Source organism: Vicugna pacos, chromosome 10 (genome assembly GCF_048564905.1).
Source record: "Vicugna pacos chromosome 10, VicPac4, whole genome shotgun sequence".
NCBI lineage: Eukaryota > Metazoa > Chordata > Mammalia > Artiodactyla > Camelidae > Vicugna > Vicugna pacos.
In genome coordinates, this window is record NC_132996.1 from 28,542,045 (window position 1) to 28,564,618 (window position 22,574).

The 22,574-nt window shown below is 33.9% G+C and overlaps 1 protein-coding gene across 6 annotated transcripts in view; it reads right to left on the reverse strand.

Annotated features, from left to right (window-relative positions):
* NUP98 (nucleoporin 98 and 96 precursor) overlaps positions 1-22,574 on the reverse strand; it is an 81,703-nt gene that overhangs the window by 40,631 nt on the left and 18,498 nt on the right. For 3 of the 6 annotated variants that reach the window (XM_031680930.2, XM_006203395.4, XM_031680929.2), the window contains 6 exons: positions 21,745-21,925; positions 20,244-20,407; positions 17,231-17,368; positions 15,775-15,913; positions 9,629-9,721; positions 4,422-4,562 (listed from right to left, as the gene is read on the reverse strand). In XM_031680930.2, the coding sequence (XP_031536790.1) occupies positions 4,422-4,562; positions 9,629-9,721; positions 15,775-15,913; positions 17,231-17,368; positions 20,244-20,407; positions 21,745-21,925 (856 nt within the window). Of the gene's footprint in view, positions 1-4,421; positions 4,563-9,628; positions 9,722-10,149; positions 10,439-15,774; positions 15,914-17,230; positions 17,369-20,243; positions 20,408-21,744; positions 21,926-22,574 lie in introns of those variants that run through there. The other 3 variants (XM_015238498.3, XM_006203394.4, XM_072969331.1) reach the window with 3 other exon arrangements.

Here is a 22,574-nt window from a genome sequence, read left to right on the forward strand (position 1 = left end):
TAATTTACTAAGAAAAAATTCCAGAATAAAAAATAATAAATATACTGAGAATACAAAGGAAGAAGGGCAGCAGACAAAAAATGAAAATGGCTGTTAAGGGATCCTTGTATTTATTATTTGCATTTGGTATATTCATATTACATTTAAATAAAAATTAAAAGGAAAACAGATCACCCCATTAGTCTAATTTTCTTTCAAAGTGTAAGAACAACCATGTCATCAGTCACAGACAGGAACAATGATACACAACTGCACACAGTAAAAAGAAAACAACAAAAAATCCCACAACTATCTGCATTATACCTTGATTGATAAAGAAACCTCTCTGCAAGATAAATTATTTCAAAAAATACTGATAAAAAATTAAATCACTCTTTAGTTATTTCAGAAACAAAAATACTTTTCCCTTTATAAATATTTAAAATAAGGCTAAAGCCAAAATATAGTAAGATAATCCACATTAAAGGAGTGTCACAAATAACACATTCTGAAAAATCTAATAGGGGGGAAAAGACACAACAATCACAGGACAAACGCCTAAAGTGAAAAAAAAAGGTAGGTTCACTTTAGTCAAACTAAACTTTCTTAAAATTTGCTGTATGTATTATATACTAAAACACTACGTTGATATTTAAGGAGTGCAAATTTGCTCAGGACTGTGAAACTCAGAACAGATGTTGATTTAAAGATCATACAGTACATCATCTGTATTCAGAAAGTTCCTAAACCCAATTTAAAACTACTGGAGAGAAAAAAATATAGAAAAGTAGCTTTTGGTACATAGTGCTACAGAATAACATAATGTTCTGTGGACTACTCAATGAGACTAAAGAAAACGTGGATATTTTTAAAGAACTCTAATATTCACTATTCAGTTTGTTACTTGACAACCAATTAATATATATTAAAAAGAAAATACTGACCAGCACCAGCTGATCCCATCATTTCACAAATACAGGTCACTCGCCCTAGGCTTGCTCAAGTAAAAACTTCCTTCAACAAATCCAAACATAAAAAGTATATGAGGATGTTTTTATTTTTGTATGTTTAAATATGAAATTTTCTCGGTGTTAACTATGATTTCAAAATACAGAAAAGAGAGCTGGTAAGTTAGCAAAACTAAAAGAACAAGCAAGCATAAGCACTAGTATAAGCTACCATTGGTGTTTTATTCAGTTCTGGTCATAATAATTTGAAAGCATACTGAAAAGCCACATCATAACCAAATGATTAAAGAGATAAGAAAAAAGTATAAAAATCAAGTATTCTGAGAACAAAAGAAACTGATGATCTCAAAGAAAGGCAATAGGATTATCATCAAAAAAAAAACTGTAGGAGAATGATTTTGCCTGGCTTTGGGAGGTTAAAAGTAGAACCACTGGGTGGAAATTCTATAAAGGCAGGGTTTGGTTTCTAAACAATCTAAATAAAAAAATGGATGGGACTGACCCGTAAGGAAGCCACCATAATTGAGGCTTTTAAGACAAGCAAGGGACTCCCACAAGTTCTAAAGTACTTTCTAAGTCTTGTGATGCAAAGACGTACATTTTAAAAGTCAATACAATGACATTTAAATGGGCAGTAACACTATTGTATGAAACTGTAATATCAAAGTCGTGTGTCAGGAACTTCTAATTGGCTTTGGGAAAAGATGGATTGTTAAAAACCATTCAAAAGGCTATCTAAGTGAAAATGGTAGGTTATGATATTTATGCTACCTCCTACTGAAATTAAAATTAAGGAAAAGAATAATAATAGAAAAAACTAAGGAAAAGAAATAAAATGAAAACATAATTTTTAATGATACAAGTGATTCTAATTTTCACACAGAAGTTAATCAGAATTCTAATTCACCTCTGCTACCTCCAAAGACCTAATTAAAATCTATAGTTAAAACAAATTAAGGTGGGTAGGGTAATGGCTCAGCAGTAGACTGCATGCTTATAGCATGCATGAGGTCCTGGGTTCAATTCCCAGTACCTCCGTTAAAAAACGTTTTTTTAAATTAACATATCTAAATAACCCACAATGAAAGAAAATAGGAAGGTAATAAACGAACAGATGAGAAAATGTAACAAATCTGTAGGGGAAAGAAGTGGACAGAGTGACAAAGCATGAGAGAGTAAACTATACTTTAAAGAGTACACTCAAAAGGGATTATAGCCAAAGGAGGGGAATATCCGCTTGAATCCCAGAAAGGCTAGGGATTCAAGAACACTAAATTTGATGAAGTGAGACTGAAAGTAGAAGGGGAGAAGAACTAATGCAAAGTATATATACAAAACAACTACCACACCCTGTCATCCTAATCCCTGATGCTCAACAGGTAAGTCAAAATAGCAGAGAGACTGCCTCTGATGAAATCAAGTTAATTTATGAAATGAATGAGGGCAACCAGTTTGAGTACTTGAATCATCCCAGAGTTTAAAATGTGGCATTCCAACATTTAGAGGATCCATGGCTAACAGCTGATTTTTGGATTATTTATCATGCAAAACCTACTGATGAAAAAGCTCTACCCAGATACACACGTTGCTGGTGAGATTTTTATTATTTTATTCTTAAATATGAATGGAAAGTATCACTGAGTATTAAAGAGTAGGATCAAAACAAAAATAAACCTGAAGATTTAAAGAACAGAAGAATCCTAAAACAAAATTTTAATGCCAAATAACAAATTCAGAATTTCAAGAGTAAATTGCATCTAAGAACTGGATACTTGAAAAGAGGAACTTCCAGAGAATAAGAAAGAATTCTTAAGTCAAAAACAAAAATCCAAAAGATGATTAAGAAGATAATCAAAATTCTCCCAGGGGAAAAAAAAAAAACCCTAGAAGGTAGAAAAATTGGTGAAAAAGCATACATTGAGACAGAAAATGTCTAAGCAAATCATTGAAATTTCAGAACAACGGAACAACCTACATGCTTGTGGGAGTAGAAGGAACAAGTTTCAAGAATCAGAAAGGCATCAGACTTCTTATCAGTAATGGTTAATGCAAGAAGAAATAGTCAAAGTTCTGAGGGTGAATTATTTTCACACCAGGATTCCGTAAGATTAAAGTATGTGGAACAAATGAAGATGTTTTTCAGAACTGTAAGTAATCAAAGTTTACCCTTCATATACATTTAACTTGAAGATATACTCCAGAAAACTTAGGAAACAGATAAAGAAGAAAACTCTAACTAGGACACAGCAGATCCCACTGAACAGACTTGAAGGGAATATCCCAGAGCAAGGCTGAAGACTTAGGGAGTAATCAGAGTTTATACTGCTGCAGGAGGACGGAGAGATCCAAGAATGAGGTATCCAGGGTAAAAAAACTCTGATAACCACCCTTAAGAATTTGGCCTAGTTTAGGAAGGTGATAAGGACTGGTAATGCAAGAGAAAAAAAGAATTAGAAGTTCTAGGAGAAAGAAAAAGCTATGTGAGAAAGGTATACTTGGCTAGGTAGCAATGTTTTCATGGTTATAAAATAAAATGCTGTGTTCACCTGCAATTTTAAAATTTTCTTTAGTAATAATTAACAGAGAGTACCTTATCAACCTTATCAGGTTGATAAAGAAGGCAAAGAAATAAGAGAGAGAGAAGGGTAAGGAAGGGCACTACTAGCCTTACTTGACCAAGGGAACTAAAGAAATACCATCTCCCAGTTGAAAGAGTAAGAAAAGAATGTAAAAACATGACTTAAATTTACAAAGGTTCTCAAAATGTGGAACATGGATCATGATAGTATAGGAAATGAATTTAATGGTATAGAGATTAACTTCTTCGTTTCTTCCTTCTTTTCCTTTCTTGCATCCATCCATCAATCCATCTCAGTTACCCTATTTTTGCCAAGTGATAACAGTTTTCTATTTTTGGTAAAACAATTTTCTTACAAAAAATATATATTTAAGTTATAAAGTAACTTAATTTTAAGTTAGAAATAATAAAGGTGGTAGGCAGATACCACAAAAACTGGGAAGGGGTATTCAAATGAAAGTATGAAAAACACTTTAATAGATAAAACTAAACTCAGGGAATTTAGTAAACACAGCAATACTGGGAGAAGTGAATAAAGAACAGAGGTGATAACTGAGCTAAATTCTCACCTGCCATTAACAAGTCAAATATACGTAGACTTAAGCAAAACACAGCAATATAAGCACATCATTTAGAGATATGAAGTTACATATACACCAAATGAATTAAAAGTTGTTAACAAAAGGGGTTTCTTGGGGGAGCAGGCCTGGGAGTGGGGAAGTGGGGAAGGCCAGGATCTATTATAAGTCCTTTCGCACTACACGATTGTTTAATGACCTGTGTATGTGTACCGCTTTGATAGAGATGGGATAGGGTAGGGTGGAAAATCAAGTCAGCAAGTTAAGTATTAGCAAGAAATAAAATGAGTAAAGCCTTCTAAAGTGACTGACACTTACCTACTGAGGCCTGGGGGGCTCCAAAGCCCAAAGTGGCTGTCGTAGTATTAAATCCAGGGGCCCCAAAGGCTCCTGTACCAAGAGGCCCTCCAATCTTAGGTTGGTTGTTCCCAAACAAAGATGCCTGTCCAGCACCAAGAGCTATGGAGACAAGAGGAAAGAAAAGCGCCACAGAAGATCCTTTGAATGTGATGCCAAAGGTCAGTTATTTAAAAATATAAAACATTTGGAAACTTCATAATAACCACTCACTTTAACCAAAAGCTAACACAGTAAATGCTAACTATACGCCAGGGACTGTGCTGAACACATTATATCACAGACAACCTCTCTGTGCTTCAGTTTCCTCAACTATAACGTGAGATAATAATACATAGCTGAGATATTTATCCTAAGATTAAAACGAACAAACACATATTAAGCATTTAGAAGATGTCTGGCAGATACTAACATTCATTACATATTAGCTAGTATCATCTCATTTAATCTTCACAAGCCTGAAGCTGGAACTATTATCCCCATTTTACAGAAGAGAAAATGGAGAGTTTAGTAATTAGCTCAATGTCACAAATGTAGTAAGTGGTGAAAGCAGAGTTCAAACCTTGATGTACCTGATAATACAGCCAGAGCTCTTAACAGCTACTCTATAGTAAAACAGATTTCAAAAGAATTTTAAAGTGGTAGTTTTCCTTAAATTTCAATATCTGCAAATCAAAATACTCAGTTGGACCAATTACGTTGTATTTTAGACTAACATGCAGGCTACAGAAAAAACTAAGTCCAATAAATCTTCTTTGAAGAGCAAGAAGTAACATTTTCAAGTATACCACCTCATGAAAACTATTTCAGACAGTTTTTTTAAAAATAAAAAGCTAAATGCCTTGTGATGAGGCTACTAAACAGATTCAAGTTTCAGCATGAATCAGTGGATGGAATAAAAATATATTTTCACTAGGAGGTAACCTGTTGCAGAAACCTGTATTTTAAAGCCTAATGAATTTTTAATGGACCTTGTTGTCAGTAGTGATTTTTAAAGTGTAAAACAGGAAGAATTTAGTTTTTTAGAATAAGTTAAAGTTATTGGCATAAATTAAAAACATTTTTCCACCCTCTCTCTCCTTAAAAAGTTATTGGCAATCTGGAAGATCCGAACATATCAATGTTTCTTGACAGAGATATGGTTTATCAGGAAAATCACTCCAAACATTTATTTGGAGCACAAAAAAATCAAATGGAAACTGCTTTGAGATCTCAACCAAAAAAAAAAAAAAAGACAGGAAGTTTATAATAAGAAAATGCATACTAAAATTAGTGAGGGTGACTACTAAATGGACAAAACATATCCTGTCTAACCTCATTAATAAGATAACAATTTACCAATAGGATTATTTCACCTTGAAAAGCCCAGCTTTGAAAGAGGGATTAAGACTTCTTTTAAAGTTCCAAACCATCAGAAATTGGTGAAAATTTCAAGAAAAACTATAATTATATTACACCTCAAGGACATAATTTACAGCAAAAATTTCAGGATTCTTCCGTCCACCCCCAGGGAACAAATACTTCCTTACTCCCCAAACAAAAGCTTAGATGTAACCCGAATACACAAAATGGACAAAAATTTCTGTTCTGGATGGGTGTGTATTTTCATTAACCCTGAAGGAAGAATCATGAAACAGTCTAATAATCACTGTATTTTAATAACCCATAAAAGAAAAAAAATGTGTTTTATCCAGATCTGTCTTATATTATGCACAAATGACTTTTTATGTTTAATCAAAGGACTTACTAATAATACACAAGTTGAGGGACATTCTGATATATGATAATGTCAATTCATGCAATGTACTGTAATTAGGACTACTTGTAGGAGTCTTAAGGAAGAAATATGGGTACACCATGGTAATCGTGGTCCTGAAAACTCCAGGGATGCTCAAGGAATAAGTAAAAATGGTTATGTTCCTTTGAGATCTTCTAATAAATGTTAATTTAATTTTATCTATAATCTGTATTAGCTTTGGATAGATTTTTCTGTGTATATGTTAGCACAACAAACTTTTACTAGATACACCCTTAAATTTATTATTGCTTCATAGAAAATTTTAAGAACTAAAATTTCATAATATTACTAAAAGACTACCAAGAAAATGACATACTACTGATAGTGCTAATGATAGTTAGTATCACTGTGAAACAATAAACTGATGCACCCATGATTTAATGAGTATTCCTTAGTCTGAGCATATCAAGAGAGAAAAAAAAAACTCACATGCCAAAAGATAATTTAAAACATTTTATACTAAGATTGGTCACTTAAATCTAGTATACAAAAATTTATGTATTTGTACATTTAAGATGTCTATAGTCTATTACTCATGAAGTACCCAAAGCTTTGCCTATGTTACATGAAAATGTACTTCTATTGAGGTATGAGTTGAATCTCTACCACTTAAAACAAGAAATTGTACAGGAATATCCACTTAGTTAATGCCCACCCCAAACAGTCCGAAGCTACAATGTTATTCTACTTACAATATCATGAAATGCAGAATTCATTAATGTGGGTATTTATATACGACAATCTCAGACACATTCGTCTCAAAGTCACAAGTCCGCTTTAGCAGATGTGATCATCAAAGAACTTCAATAGTGTGCTCAGTGATTCACTACCCCATGATCTATTGATAAAGCTGGGAGTGTAAAATTCTTAATTAATTGTATGACTTTTAGTTTATATGGACAAAGCATGAATTAGGAATATATTAACAGCAAAGAAAATGAGATTCATTGTCTGTGAGGTATAACTGTTGAAGGAAAACCGAATATATTCAAACAAAAAGGCTAAGATATTACATTACTGTGGAACAGAAGACACAGCATTAGGGAAAAAGTTATAGAACACTTTATAACCTTGGACTATAGGAGAAAGCATTGCTAATCATAACCCACAAGACTCAAGCTAAAGAGGAGAGAATGACAACTATGATCACACAAAAATAAAACTTGTACATGAAGATACCATAAACAAAATTAAATGACAAAGACTAATGAAATACCTGTAACAGATATCAGAGTAGCATCCTACCTGGACTTAGGTTTATAGTTCGTAAGTTATCTACAGTTAAAACCACCTTGAAAAAGCCTATGCCAAAGCTATTTTGTTTTCCTTTGGGATTAGAAGAGAACACTGATATCAGATGTTATATTCTGCTTACGTTTAGGAATCACACTGTACAAAAAACTAGAGCTTTTCTGTTTTTATTTCTTGCAAAATCTATGTGGTAGAATTTGAATAAGCTCAAAAGCTCAAAAGGAAGTTAACCATACAACCAAAAGGAGTTAATATCCACTATATATAAAGCATTCTGAAAAATAAAAAAAAAAATCACATATTATAAATAGAGAATTGAAAGATTCAAATGGCCAGTAGACATACACAAGGTTATCCTTCACCAGCAATCAGCGAAGTGCACAATAGAACATACCAACTTCCACTATCACGCACACACAAAGATGACAAAGCCCAACAATATGGAAGAGTATGGGAAAATGAGCCCTTTTATAAAATATTGAGCAAAAATGTAAACTGGCATTCTTTTTGGAAGGCAAATTAAAGTTAGCAAGACTGACCAAAAGTCAAAATAGTGTAATCTTCTGACATAATTACCAATTCTAAGTATCGATCCTATAGAATCACTATCACACACAAAATTATGTAACATAGATGTTCAGTACTGCATTGCTAACATCAAATAACTCAAATGTCCATCAATAAGGGAAAAGCTAAATAAATTATGATGTATGTAGGTAAACATGCATGTTTACATACAATGGAATACTAAAACAATTATTTTTTAAAAAATGAGTTAAATCCACATACATTGCCCCAAAGAAAAAATGTATGTCAAAAATGTCAGGGAAATGAAAATGAAACAAGGCAGCTGTTTTCAGTTTAAACATTTTTGACTGCAGTGCATAATATGAAATACACTAAGACCTGTAACACACATACATATAACTAAAACAAAAGTTAAAATAAATCAATACTTAATCTTGCAATGTACAATGTTTTTTAAAAATTCTAGTTCATTTTTTAAAATGCTGTTGCAACCAACTGCATTAATATTACATCCAACTGATACATCTCAGTCTTTTGTTTAAAAAGTAGGCTATGGCTTCCTTTTAAGAATATCATAAAAATTCTATATAGAGAACACATATTTGTACAAACATGTGCATGCATGTGTATGTATGTGTGTGTGTGTATATACATATATATATATATTTATCCATATTTTAAAAATGTATATAAAGGAGTTTAACAAGATATATACCAAACTTTCAACAGCCGTTACTTCACTGCTAAAAAATGTAGACTTTTTATGATATTTCCATATTGCCGAATTTCAAAAAAAGTAATTATATCTTTTATTTTTAAAAGAAAACAAAAGGAAATCACTCATAGAGTACAAAATGAGGTTCTATTAAAAAAGGAGAGGGATACTGCCCAGATAGCTTTAGTTTGTAACTAATTGACCAAATCCATGGTCAGATGAATTGATGAACTGGGCGAAACTATATTCTTAAACTACCTTGTTGAAATGTACAAGCACTTATTCATTTTATGACCCCCACCCCGAACTGTTTAAAACAGCTGGGCAGGTAGAAGGGACCATGTCTTCAAAGGCACTGAAAAATAATTATCAACAGCAGGGTTAGAGACAAAGTCCTGACATTTTAGCACTATAAAAAGGTGAAAAGAACTGAGAAGCGCGCACAGTCTTTGCAAAACCTCAGCATATTTGTTAATTATCTCACCATGTTCTCTTACTCCTGCACTACTATTGTGGTAATAAAGCTTAATTAACAGTTCAAGGTCTCAAATCCCTGTTACAAAGAAAACACAGGGGAACTTAAAGTTAATAATGTTATCATACTGACAAGTCTCACATTAAATGCTGAAAATCTCAGGTAGACCAGGACTATCAGAGGACAAACATTTTGTAGAAAGGGAACATACAACCTCTCAGGTAAATGTGACAGTGTTTTAAAACCTAATAAAGTACATGGGAATGTTTTATAAATCCATTTGTGAAAAGGAAATGCCAGGCCTCTTATTTCCACACGTATGATTAAACAGAGGTCTTCAGTTCCAGCAATTAAAAAGGCAAGTTGTATCACTTCCTAAATCTTGTGGTACAGTTCCTTACCTGTTCCAAATCCTGCACCAAGCCCAGTTCCTAGAGTCCCAGGTCCTGGCTTACTTCCAAAAATACTATTCCCACTGGTATTTGTGCCGAACCCTGGAAGGACAAAAGAATGAGTGGACTGTACTTCAACACAACTCTCAATTTCCTGTACAAGGGAATTTAAAACAAAGCAGTCTGACCCTAAGCTTCACATCCTTTCAGTTATTGATACTTAGAAATCCTAAATGGTAGGCTAATTTAACGCTTTTTTGTTTGTTTAATTTTGTTAACTGTAAACAGATGCCACAACCTTCCTATTAATTATATTTCAGACTTGAAGTATCAATTCAATTTAGGATAACACCCAATATTAAAGCAAAATGATTGTGCTTGAGCTTGGAGAATTTTTCCTTTGTAAGGCTCAAACTATCTATCCTATGTTTCATGTTGAATTATTAGAAGGAAAACTAATTCCCTCAAACTTATAACAGTCAACAAAGACACTTTACTGAACCTAAAGGTTCTTGCTAAGAGAAAATTACCTATAAAAATCTCTACAGCAGCTTTTGAACAGATGGACCCTGTATGAATTGCAACGTATGACTGATCACACATGACGAGCTTTAATGGTGTCAGACTCAGTCAGCTCATAGTGGTACTCAAAGATTCAGCCAGCTGGTATTAAAAAGAAGATAATCTATGAATAACTTTCCTTGAGTTGAAATCTTTCATTATCAGAGACGATGGAGAGTTGAACAAACTATCCTCCTTCACTATGACTCATCACTTAGAGAAAATCCTGTGATTCCCCTCTAAAATCCACCAGTCTCCCCACAGACACCTACACATCACATCACTGCTATCATTTCTCTTTCCTTCAGACATATCCACAAGAAAGTTTCTTCAAAACAGCTAATGAAAACATCATCAACCTCTTTTGATAAGGGAGGGGGAAATCATCATTGGCCAGCAAATTCTGTTTGTGAAACACCTAAAGTCTTTTTAAAAGATATCATGGAGGGGAACAAATTCAAAACATAACAGAGAAAACAAAGTGTCTTGGAATATATGTCAGTATCACAAACTAAGAATATTATATTTTGTCATGCCAATATTTGGATTATTTCTGAATGAAAAATAAAAAGTATCAAGAAAAAAAGGTAAATAATTAAACAGTGTGAAAACATACTTCTAATTTAAAATCCAAGCAAGTAATCTGACGTAATCTCAATACATTTAATCCATGCATTCATTACATCTTTTCTTTGTGCTAATTAATAAGCTATGCTACAAAAGTGGAGCACTGCCTACTCAAGCACAATTTTCTTTAAAGAAAAAACTAGAAAAAGTACTTAGAGATGTTCCTTTTCTTTCTGAGTTAGAATTTAACCAAAAAGGATCTTCCCATAACAGTAGAAAATGAGATACTTGTGAACTACCTCAAACCCACAGGAGGGAATTAAGTCCCAACTTACACTGTTTATACCACACATTTCCTCAGATTCTTACTGACAATGGTTTATCAAGTCTGTTATTTCAAAACAATTTTAAATTAAAATTAAGAACAATTAATTAATGGTCAATTAATTTATGACAAAGGAGCCAAGAATATAAAGTGGAGAAAGGACAGTCTCTTTAATAAACGGTACTGGGAAAACTGGACAACCATATGCAAAAGAATAAAACTAGACCATTATCTTACACCATGAACAAAATGGATTAAAGACTTGAAAATAAGATCTCAAACCATAAAACTCCCAGAAGGAAGCATAGTGGGTAAGCACTATCTTGATGATGTTTTTGGACTTCACACCAAAAGCAAAGTCAACAAAAGAAAAATAAACAAGTTGGACTATATCAAACTAAAACAGCTTCCACACAGAGCAAAGGAAACCATCGACAAAATGAAAAGGCAATCTACTGAATGGGAAAAAGACATACAAAACAAATTTCTTCTGCATAGCACAGCGAACTATGTTCAGTATCTTGTAACAAACTTTAATGAAAAAGAATATGAAAATGAGTATGTGTGTGTATATATATATGCATGACTGGGACATTATGCTGTACATCAGAAATTGACACATTGTAACTGACTATACTTCAATTTAAATAAAAGGAAAAAAATAAAAGACATACAGATGGCCAACGGGTACATGAAAAGATGCTCAGCATCACTAATCATTAGGGAAATGCAAATCAAAACCACTATGAGATATCACCTCACACCTGGCAGAATGGCTACTATCATCAAAAAGACAACAAATAGCAAGTGTTGGTGAGAACGTGGAGAAACAGGAATCCTCATGCACAGCTGGTGGGAATGTATGAAGCAGCCACAATGGAAAACTATATAGTATGGAAGGTCCTTAAAAAGTTGAAAATATAACTATCATAGGATCCAGCAATTTCACTCCTGCATGTGTATCTAAAGAAAACAAAAACACTAATTTGGAAAGATAGATGCACCCTAATATTCACATCAGCATTATTCACAATAGGCAAGACATAGAAGAAATCTAAGTGCACATCTATAGATGAATGGGTAAAGAAAACATAGTGTATACATACCATGAAATATTATTCAGCCACAAAATGCAATGAAATCTTTGCACTTGTGCAACATGTATAGACTTTATGGGCATTATGCTAACTGAGTGAAGCCAGACAAAGACAAATAAATAAATATGATCTTACTTCTCTATGGATCTAAAAAACAGCAACAACAACAAAAAATGAGCTTATAGATATAGAGAACAGATTGGTGGCAGAGGGTGGGTTGATAGATGAAATGTGAGAAAGGGTGACGGTCAAAAGGTACAAATTCCTAGTTATAAAACAAGTAAGTCCAGGGGATTTAATGTACAGCATGGTGACTGTAGTTAGAAATACTGTACTGCGTATTTGAAAACTGCTAAGAGTAGATCTTAAAATTTCCATCACAAGAAAAAAAATGTTTAACTACATATGATGACAAATGATACCTAGATTTATTGTGGTAATTATTTCACAACATATACAGATATTGGACCTTTATGTTACATACCTGAAATTAACATGTTATATGTCAATTATGTCTCGGTTTTTAAAAATTAGCTTAAAAAATCAGATGTTTATGTATACAAATAGCTCAATTGTTCCCTTAACCACGTAGCATGAAGAATCAACAACGTATTACCCAGTACTATCTTTACTATTTTCTCAATACCCAAAAGACCTTCAACCTCTTTTTTGTCTTTGATTTGTGGGGGGGGCAGTAATCAGGCTTGTTTATTTATTTATTAATGGAGGTGCTGGGAATTGAACCCAGGACCTCATGCATGCTAAGTGAACACTCTACCACTGAGTTACACCCTCCCTACCACCTTCAACCTCTTTAAACTGTTGCTCACAAGTGTTGACATCCTGCCTGTAATTTCTCTCCTGAAACAGTCTCTTCCGTTCATTCAGAAATTCAGACACTGTCATATACTCACTTAATCTTAAACTCATCCCTGTTAGGAATAATTACTAAGAAAATGAACTGATGACTCTAAAGAATGACCTAAGGATGTGGGAACATCAACTATAGCAGGTAACCCGACCTTTAACTCTGTGGATTTATCACCACCATAATGAAACACAATTCCATACTGGGTAACATGCAACTAACAATGACACAGTGATGCTACAAATCTTTGTGCAAACTTATTCCATTTCCAGATCTGTTATATGACTTTTTCCCAAATCAGAAGATTATCTCTGCCCGTAACATCAAAGTTGACAGTTTCCCAAGACAACAGGAACATGGGTTGTGGGGTGGGATATAGCTCAAGTGGTAGAGCACATGCTTAGCAGGCATCAGGTTCTGGATTCAATCTGCAGCACCTCCTCCAAAAATAAATAAATGGATAAATCTAATTACCTCCTCCCTCAAAATAAAAATTAAAATAAAAAAAAAGACAATAGGAACATCAAAGAGAGACTTACTTAGATCTGGATCCCTCTAGGGTAGTAATGGAATGATAAATTCACCCAAGGATAAAACAAAACTTGCTACCTGCAACCTCCATTTGACTTACAGGAAGTGCTTCCTCTTAGGGCCCCACTTATTCATTCTTTAATTCATTAACAGACTTTTAGTGAGCACCTACTCTATAGCACTGGGGATAAAAATTAAACAAAGGACAATTCAAATTCAGTACGCAGGTTAGTGAGGCATATGAAATAAATCCATGAGTTTTCACTTTCAAATCACTGAACGTAAGTACAACATTTATACAACAAACAAAATCTCCAAACAAATCAGAAATTTGCAACCATGGAGTAACAGCAAATACATTTCAGACCAGAAAATTTTATCAAGTATAGCCCCTACAAACACCTTGTCAGAGAGAAAATATATTTAATCCTGAACATAAAGTATGCTACAAAAAAAAAAACAACAAAAAACCCCCATGCATTTTCAAATGGAGCAAAATTAGTTCTTAAGGGGCAGAAAAAAATCATAGACATAAGATGGTTTATGACCTTTCAAAGGGCCATAGTACACATACAGATACACAGTATACATGTGGTATTAAAACCTTGTGGGGTGAGAAGATGATTAAGGGGAAAAAAGGCCTACAAATGCTTCGTGGGGAAGAGGAAGTGATAGTGATTTTAAAAAAGGTTGAAAAACACTGATTTAACCCTTAAGTATCTTTCCCATCTTATTTCATAAATAAGAAACAAGTGCAAGGGGGCGGGAAGGGATAAATTAGGAGTCTCAGATTTGCAGATAATACTATATATAAAATAATTAAACAGTAAATTTTTACTGTATATCGCAGGGAACTATATTCAATACCTTGTAGTAACCCATAATGAAAAAAGAATATGAAAAGGAATATATGCATGTATATGTATGACTGAAACATTATGCTGTATACCAGAAAGTGACACAGCACAGCGTTGTAAACTGATTAAAAAAGGACGAAAAAAGAAACATGTGCACAAAATTGATATCCATGCTAATCAAGTCAACTTCCTCAAAACCATTCTTTCATAGAGTAGAGCTGAAAAAGAATTATAGATAGAATGATAATCATTACTAGGAGTGAATGAACAACATAACAAAAGGGATTATAAAAATCAAATTGAATACATTAGTTCAGGAATTGGTACCTGACAAGGACCTATTTACCTCCTTCACATAGTTCATATTCCCATGAAAACATATAACCACCCAAAGAATGCTTAATGTAGCCTCTTCCTCCAGTACAAGGTCACTCAAAAACTCACTGAAAAACTGTTAACTGCTGACCTATGGCAAATGACCATATGTTTGTACTCAACTCCCACTAGATATGCAGAGCCTAATAATGTGTCTGGCACATGAAATCCTTAACAAATATTTTAATTGCTATTTCCCTTGGTAATAAAATGAACTTTTCATATCTGATTTAACTCACATTATGTTGAATTTGTTTAAAAACTTACTTAGGTAGTTATAAAAGACATTTTAAAATAATATAATAATGTTTCTAGTAAATGAATTAAAAATGTTCCAGCATATCTCTGAAGAGCAGTTTGTTTTTCTGTTATTTAGTCTTATCTGTATTTTACAATTTTTTTTCCAATGAGCGTGTATTCAAAAATAAAACTTGCAACTATAGGAAAACTACTGAATAAACCCCCAAATCAGAGAGGCTTCAACTTTCAATGAAAATCATCAAATCTCAAAAAACAAAAACTTAAAAGAAGAATCATAAATCTTATCTGTGCACCACTTCCCTGTTTGAAACCTGGTCTAACAGAATGTGTTATCTCAACCAAATGTGTTTCACTTATGGTTTCTCAATTACTGGTAAGATAATCCAAAGAAAATGATGTTTTTTATCTTGAAAGAAATCTATCTTCATTAGAGAACCAACATTCTGTAAGGTACTACTACTGCTACATGTGCTGAATGCCTCATTTTATCCAAAGTAGGGAGTCAAGAGAATATAAATTAGTTAAGGCAATTTACATCTCCTCCAGGCATCTCAACCCACGATCTTGATTTTAAACCTTTCCTTCTGGTACCTCACATCAAGCCACAGCTTACCTGAGAATTTAAAAATATTCCCAGTCATATGAATCAGGAGAATGATGTGTGGTATAGTCAGTGTAACTTTAAGAGAGTCAAACCTGCTTTTTATATGTACCAAAATTGGAAGTGTTTGTATTGGTTCCTAAAGTCAGGGTTGGTTTGTTACCAAAGAGCCCGCCACTGGTTGTACCAAATGAAGGAGCACTGGTTGTGCTGGTTCCAAATGAAGTAAGCTTGTTATTGCCAAACAGGGTCTAAAAAGAACACAATACAGGAAAATTTTAAGTAGTATAAAGATACACCCTAAACAGTAAACAGAGGTTACCTCAGGTATACTGGACTGGGTGTTGGGTAAGGGAGAGAAGACACCGTAAGTTTTATGAAAAAGGTATGAATGAAGATGAGTAACAGCTATCAGAAAAATATACTAATCTGAGTAAGAGTAACCATACACAGAATGCTCCTAGCCTGAGAAGTTGACGGTAACGCCTCAGCAAACATAACATTTCAGTGAAGAAAATAATAAGGTAATCAAGTATTCTTTACCTGGTAACAGAAATGTTTATCATGCATTTAATTTGCCAGCATAAACAATTAAAATAAAATTTAAACATGCTACAACATGGATGAACCGTCAAAACATTATGCTAAGTGAAAGAAATCAATCACAAAAGATGTGATTCTATTCATACAAAATGTCCAGAATAGGTTAAATCCATAGACAGCAGGCCTGAGGTGACTCTGAGGGAAAATGAGAAGTGACTACTAATGGGGACGAGGTTTCTTTTTATGGTAACAAATATGTTCTAAAAGTGACTGTGGTGAAAGTTGCACAATCTGTGAACATGTTAAAAATCACTGAATTTTAAACTTTAAAAGGGTGAATTTTATGGCAAGTAGATTATATCCAATAAAGTTGTTAAAAAAAACAAGAACTTTCTAAAGCATTATATAATTTTCTCAATGTCTCATCTCAATTAGCTGCCCAAACAAAATTAAGAAATAACAGATTTAAATCTCCACAAAAACAACCACACAATTTGGGGACTTTTTCTTTAAACTACAGTTCAAAGCTTGCTACAGTGGGTACATAATACAAACTGGCTGTTTCGTAATGATTTTCATATACCACTTTCAGTGGTAGTACAGAAGTTACTATTATTTTTAGGTCAAGTACATTCCTAAATGGTATTTTTTTTTAACTTAAATGACTTTAAGAAAAAATTCAGTGAAGTGTCCAGGAGCATCAAAATCTTGAGAATACCAACAATTTTAACAACATGATCACCACCAAAACTATTTAATTCACAAATATCAAACCAACTCATCACCCAAAATAGAAGTTAGAAATAGGAATTAAAAATTATCTGATTTTAAGAGCAAAAGCATCTCAATTTAGACTTGACAATTTAAACTAACCAACTGGAGTGACATTTTGCTATCAGAAGCAAACTGCAAAGTACTGGGGCAAGGAAGTTTAAAAATACTTAAAAGACAGTCAGATTTTTCTTAGAAATTCCTCTAACAGATTTATACACATCTTCAAATTACAGTCAACTGTAACAACCTACCGAACCAACAGCACCAAATCCAGTATTGGTCTGCCCAAAGAGACCTGTTCCTGTTCCAAATGCTGTCCCCGTGCTGGTGTTTGTGGCTGTCCCAAAAAGACCTCCTGGCTGTGAGGCTTGGGTAACTCCAAATAAACCCTGCAAAAGGTAATCTAGATTACAAGATATCCTACAATAGTCAACTGTCATTAAAAATCTTAGATTAATAATAATAGATGCCATTTTTCCAAGTTCATGTGACACATTATGCTAAATATTTTACATAGGACATTTCTTCACAACAACCCTGAAAAGCAGCCATTTTCCAAAAGAAAATAAAGCTCGGAGCAGTTAAAAACTTGCTGAAGATGTCAGAGCTCCTGATTGGCAGGACCAAAAATTCATATCTATATCTAAGTCTGATGAGTTCCAAGGTCGTGGACAGCTATGAAGACTTTACACTAACTCTTGTGCTCTACAAGGTAATAGGGATGCTACACTGAAAACAAAAACGCATGACAGGGTGCTTCATTTTCAGAGAGTTATGCCTAAAGAACTTATTAATACTGAGCTGGGAAATGGATTTTGAATCAAATAACTGAAAATAGTCATATTAATTTGGACAGAGGCAGCAACATAATGTTAAAAAGTCTTCATTCGTTACGAGAAAGTACACACATTCCAAATAAGCAAAGTTTGTATCATCCATTGTTTAAGATTTTTTATGCATTAGTCAACAAAAGAAAAATATTGCACTAATGAACTACAGCTGAACTGAAAATTCAACATGGTGTTTTAAAACAGCTTTACTGAGACATAATTCACGTATCATAAAATTTCCCTATTTGAAGTGGACTATTCAGTGGGTTTTTTCTATGTTCAGCATTGTGCAACCATGCCCACTCTACAAATTTAGAACATTTTTATCGCTCTAAAAAGAATCTCTAAGCTCATCAGCAGTCACTCCCCATCCCTACGCAACCAACCACTAATCTACTTTCTGTTTCCATACATTTGTCCATTCTAATCATTTCATATGAATGGAATTATACAAAATGTGGTCTTTTGTGAACGGCTTCTTTCACTTAACATGTTTAAAAGGTCCATCCATATTATAGCATGTATCCGTACTTCATTCCATTCTATAGCTGAATAATATTCCACTATACGGGTATGCCACATTTGTTTATCCATTCATCACTGATGGACATATGGGTTGTTTCTACCTTTTGGTTATGCTCGGTTGTGTATAAGTGCTTGTGTTTTCATTTTTCTTAGGGAAATATCAGGTGTGCAATTGCTGGGTTATATGGTAAGTCTATACTTAACATTTTGAGGAACCACCAAACTGTTTTCCAAAGTGGTTGCACTATTTTATATCCCTGTCAGCAATGCATGATGGTTCCAATCTCTCCAAATTCTTGAAAACACTCATTATTTTTATACGATATATGTAGATATATATATATTTTCTTGTTTATAGTCTTCCTACTGTGGATATGAAGTGATACCTCACTGCCATTTTGATATGCATTTCCCTACTTACTGACATTGAGTATCTTTTCACACGCTTATTAGCCATTTGTATATCTTCTTTGGAAAAATGTCTACTTAAGTCTTTGGTCCATTTTTTTTAATAGCCTATTATTGAATCTTAAGAGTTCTTTGTTGTTCTGGACACAAGTCCTTTATGAGATATATGACTTGCAAACATTTTCTCTTATCTGTGGGTATTTTTTTTGCTTTAAGTCACAAAAAAATTTTAATTTCGAAGAAGTTCTATTTTTTTCCTTTTGCTGCTTTTACTTTTGGGGTATTATTTAAAAAATCATTGCCTAATTCCTCTTCCTCTGAGTTTTAGTTTCAGCTCAACATTTAAACATTTGATCCATTTTGAGTTAACTTTTATATTTACCACAATTGTGTGAAGAAAAGATTCTCATTCTCTTTTGCATGTGGAAAATCATTACCCCAACACCATTTGTTGAAAAGATTATTCTTTCGCTACTGAACTGTTTTAGTACTCTTGCTGAAAGTCAATTAACTGTGAGGATTTGTTTCTAGACTCTTACTTGTATTCCCAATTTATGTGCAGTACTACCTTATGCTAGTACCACACTGTCTTCATTACTACTGCTTTATAGTACGTTTTAAAATTGCGAAGTGCTCTAGCTTTCTTCTCTTTCGAGATTGTTTTGGCTCTGCCGGATTCCCTTCTACTCTTTGTTGAGTGTTTTTATTATGAAATGTTGTCAAATATCTTTTCTGCCCCTAATGAGGTGACAATATGGCTTTTGTCCTTTATTTTATGGTTTATTACATTAATATGAAAATATGTTGAACCAACCTTCCTAGGATAAACCCCACTTGATCATAGTGCATAATCCTTTTGAAGATTTTGGGTCTACCTGTACTTGTTTTTTTTTTAAATCAGGCAAAGTATCTCTAATTGTAAGACCAAGTAAATTCCAAGTATTCCAATCAATAAATCATACCTCAAATTAATCTTTAATTTTATACTTCCCTAAGAGTCCCTAAAAATAAACTGGTAATGATTGTAAACACTTTATCTTTTATTATCTGGACAGAAGTAGTAAATATCCAATATGACTATGAATTTTAGCTCTCCCTTCTTTATTTTAATGAATTAAACTTCTTTGCTTGACTCTGCTTAAGAGAATGAACGGAAAGAACATTCTGAAATACAGCCTGTAGTTTATAAATATTTTCTCCTATACTCTATTGGAGGGCTGGAGTCAATGTCCTAAGTTATAGCTTCAGGATGGCTAATTCAAGGACACTAAGGAGCTCTTAGTGTTAAGAAAACATGCTCAGAAGGGATAAGTGACTTGTTCAGCAGCTTCTCATTGAACACAGAGTAGAGCCTGGACTGGAATCTATGTCTTAATTATTCGAAGATTTTGTCCTCTTCTCTTTACATATTGTCAACCCTTCAGAACTGCAGTAGAAATAGAACTTGTGAGTCTGACATGATTAGAAGCCTTAAGTCTACAAATAAGGCCTGTTTCCTTACCATGGTGTTGGTGCTTGGCTGTCCTAGTGTGCTAGTATTACCAAAGGAAAAGCCAGTGGTCTGGGTGGTTGTGGCCTGGCCAAATGGTTTGCTGAAGAGGCTGGTAGTCTGCTGATTTTGTTGGCCAAAGAGACCACCTGGATTTGTTCCAAATCCAGTTGTACCTTTCAAGAAGAACGAAGAAAAGGAAAAATAAATCGGGGAAAAATACCCAACAAACCTCACATTATCTAGATACTGCAATAGTCTATGTTACTGAATAAATATCTCACTTACCCTACATTTATTCACTACTCAAACTGGATAATCACTTCCTTTTCCATTCTTCACCCAGTTCCTACACTAAGACTCTGACCCCAAGAATCCCAGATGGGCTAAGTAATCTTCCTTTGTGAGCCCATAGGTTTGTCTATTTTACAAGATACCACACTACACTTAAAGTCTATGTGTGTATTTTAACCTTGTTAGATTAAATTTTCTTGAGAACAAGGACTTTCTCTTCATAACAATACATCCAGCATAGAGTATGGAACAATAATGGTACTTAATAATGAATACGTGGCTAAACTAAATCACAGAATACCAAAACTGAAAAGAATATAAATGCCACTTAAATATGTATTCATTTGTGTATTTGTGTGTGTATATATATCTCTATAGAGGCTACCAAAAATATCTAACTTTTGCTTATTTCTACAGAGGCAAACTGGTGGCTAGGGGAAAAAAAGAAAAGACCCTCAGTTACCTACTTTTTTTGTGTTTCATGAACTTTATACCATATATATGTATTACCTTTGCAAAAGTAGTATTTTTATGAAGTAATTTAGTAATCATCCTAGACTTCTTCCACATCCTATATCAAATCAATCCAACAATTCAAACTGAATTCAAACATTCAAACTAGGTCCAGAATCTGACATTTTTTACCATCTCCATAGCACTATTCTAATCCAAGCCACCAACATCTCTCATGTGGATAGGGCAACTGCTGATTTGTTTCCACTCTGGCTTCCTTACAATCTACTCTTAATATACCAGTCTTTTGAATGATCCTTTATAGATAATCACACGACTTTTCTTTCTAAACCCTCTAATGGCTTCCCAAATGAAGTAAAAATTCAAATATTGACACTGGCTCACAAAGTCCTATAAAATACAGTGTTCCTATATCCTCTAGTACTTCCCCTTGTCCTCTCCTCTTTGGCATAAACTCAGGATTTTTAGACTTCTAGTTTCCACTAGCTGGAATGTTCTTCCCCTAGAAATCTGTACAGCTTTATCCTTCACCTTCTGCAGGTCACTGCTCAAATGCCACCTATTAGTGAAGACCTTCTTAACCATATGTAAAACTGTATTTCTCTTCACATATATACCAGGCATTCCCTACTCCTTCAGCATCCCTGAAACACTTTTCTCCATAGCACTTAATCCTAAAATGACAAATACAATTTTACTTGTCTGTCCCTTCTCAACATGGCCCAATATAATGTCAAGTGCTTACTAGTTCCAAAGGCTGTTTTGTTCTGACCATATGCAAAGCCTGAATTCGTGGTGGAAGAGCTGAAGAGTCCTGCTGCACTGGAGGTGGCGGGAGAAGACCCAAATAAGCCAGTCGCGGTACCTGCTCCCACCTGGTTCTGCGGGCCTTTCCGGTTGGCCTGATAATCCTCTAAACGAAGTTCCTAGAGTGAGGGAAGACATATTCCAAATTAATATGCAGCCACAAAAATTACTTAGGAGACTAAATACTTGAGTTTAGTATTCAATTTCTATGTTCACATAGGAACCATAACTAAAAAAACAGAACACTACAGAATGTTAACAGTATCATTATAGAAAAACATTTTCAATAGTGTATAATGGACATTAAAATCCAGGACCAACCACATCTTAATTTCAATTTTCTTTTATAGACAATAATACTTTCTTTTAGACAATAATCTAATAGTCTATTGCCACCCCAAATGTAAAGATTAGCTAATTAAAAGATGGAGGATTCAGAGGAATTCAGAAAACTTAGGAAAAGAGGGGATAATGTTTCAACAGTTTTATCTTACAGGTCAGTGCATTTCTGTATACTCCAAAAAAGCACAGTTTGGGATGTAGAAGAAGCAACAGCTACAATCAGAGATGACAGTCAAAATGTACAACAAACTATCACATAGCAATGATAATGAACAACCTACAACTTCATGCAACATGGATAAACCTCACAGTGCTGAAAGACAGACATGATATAAGATTCCATCTATGTAAAGTTCAAAAACGGACAAAACACAGGCAGTCAGGATAATGGCTACCTTTGGAAGGGGAGGACTGGAAGTAGGGGAG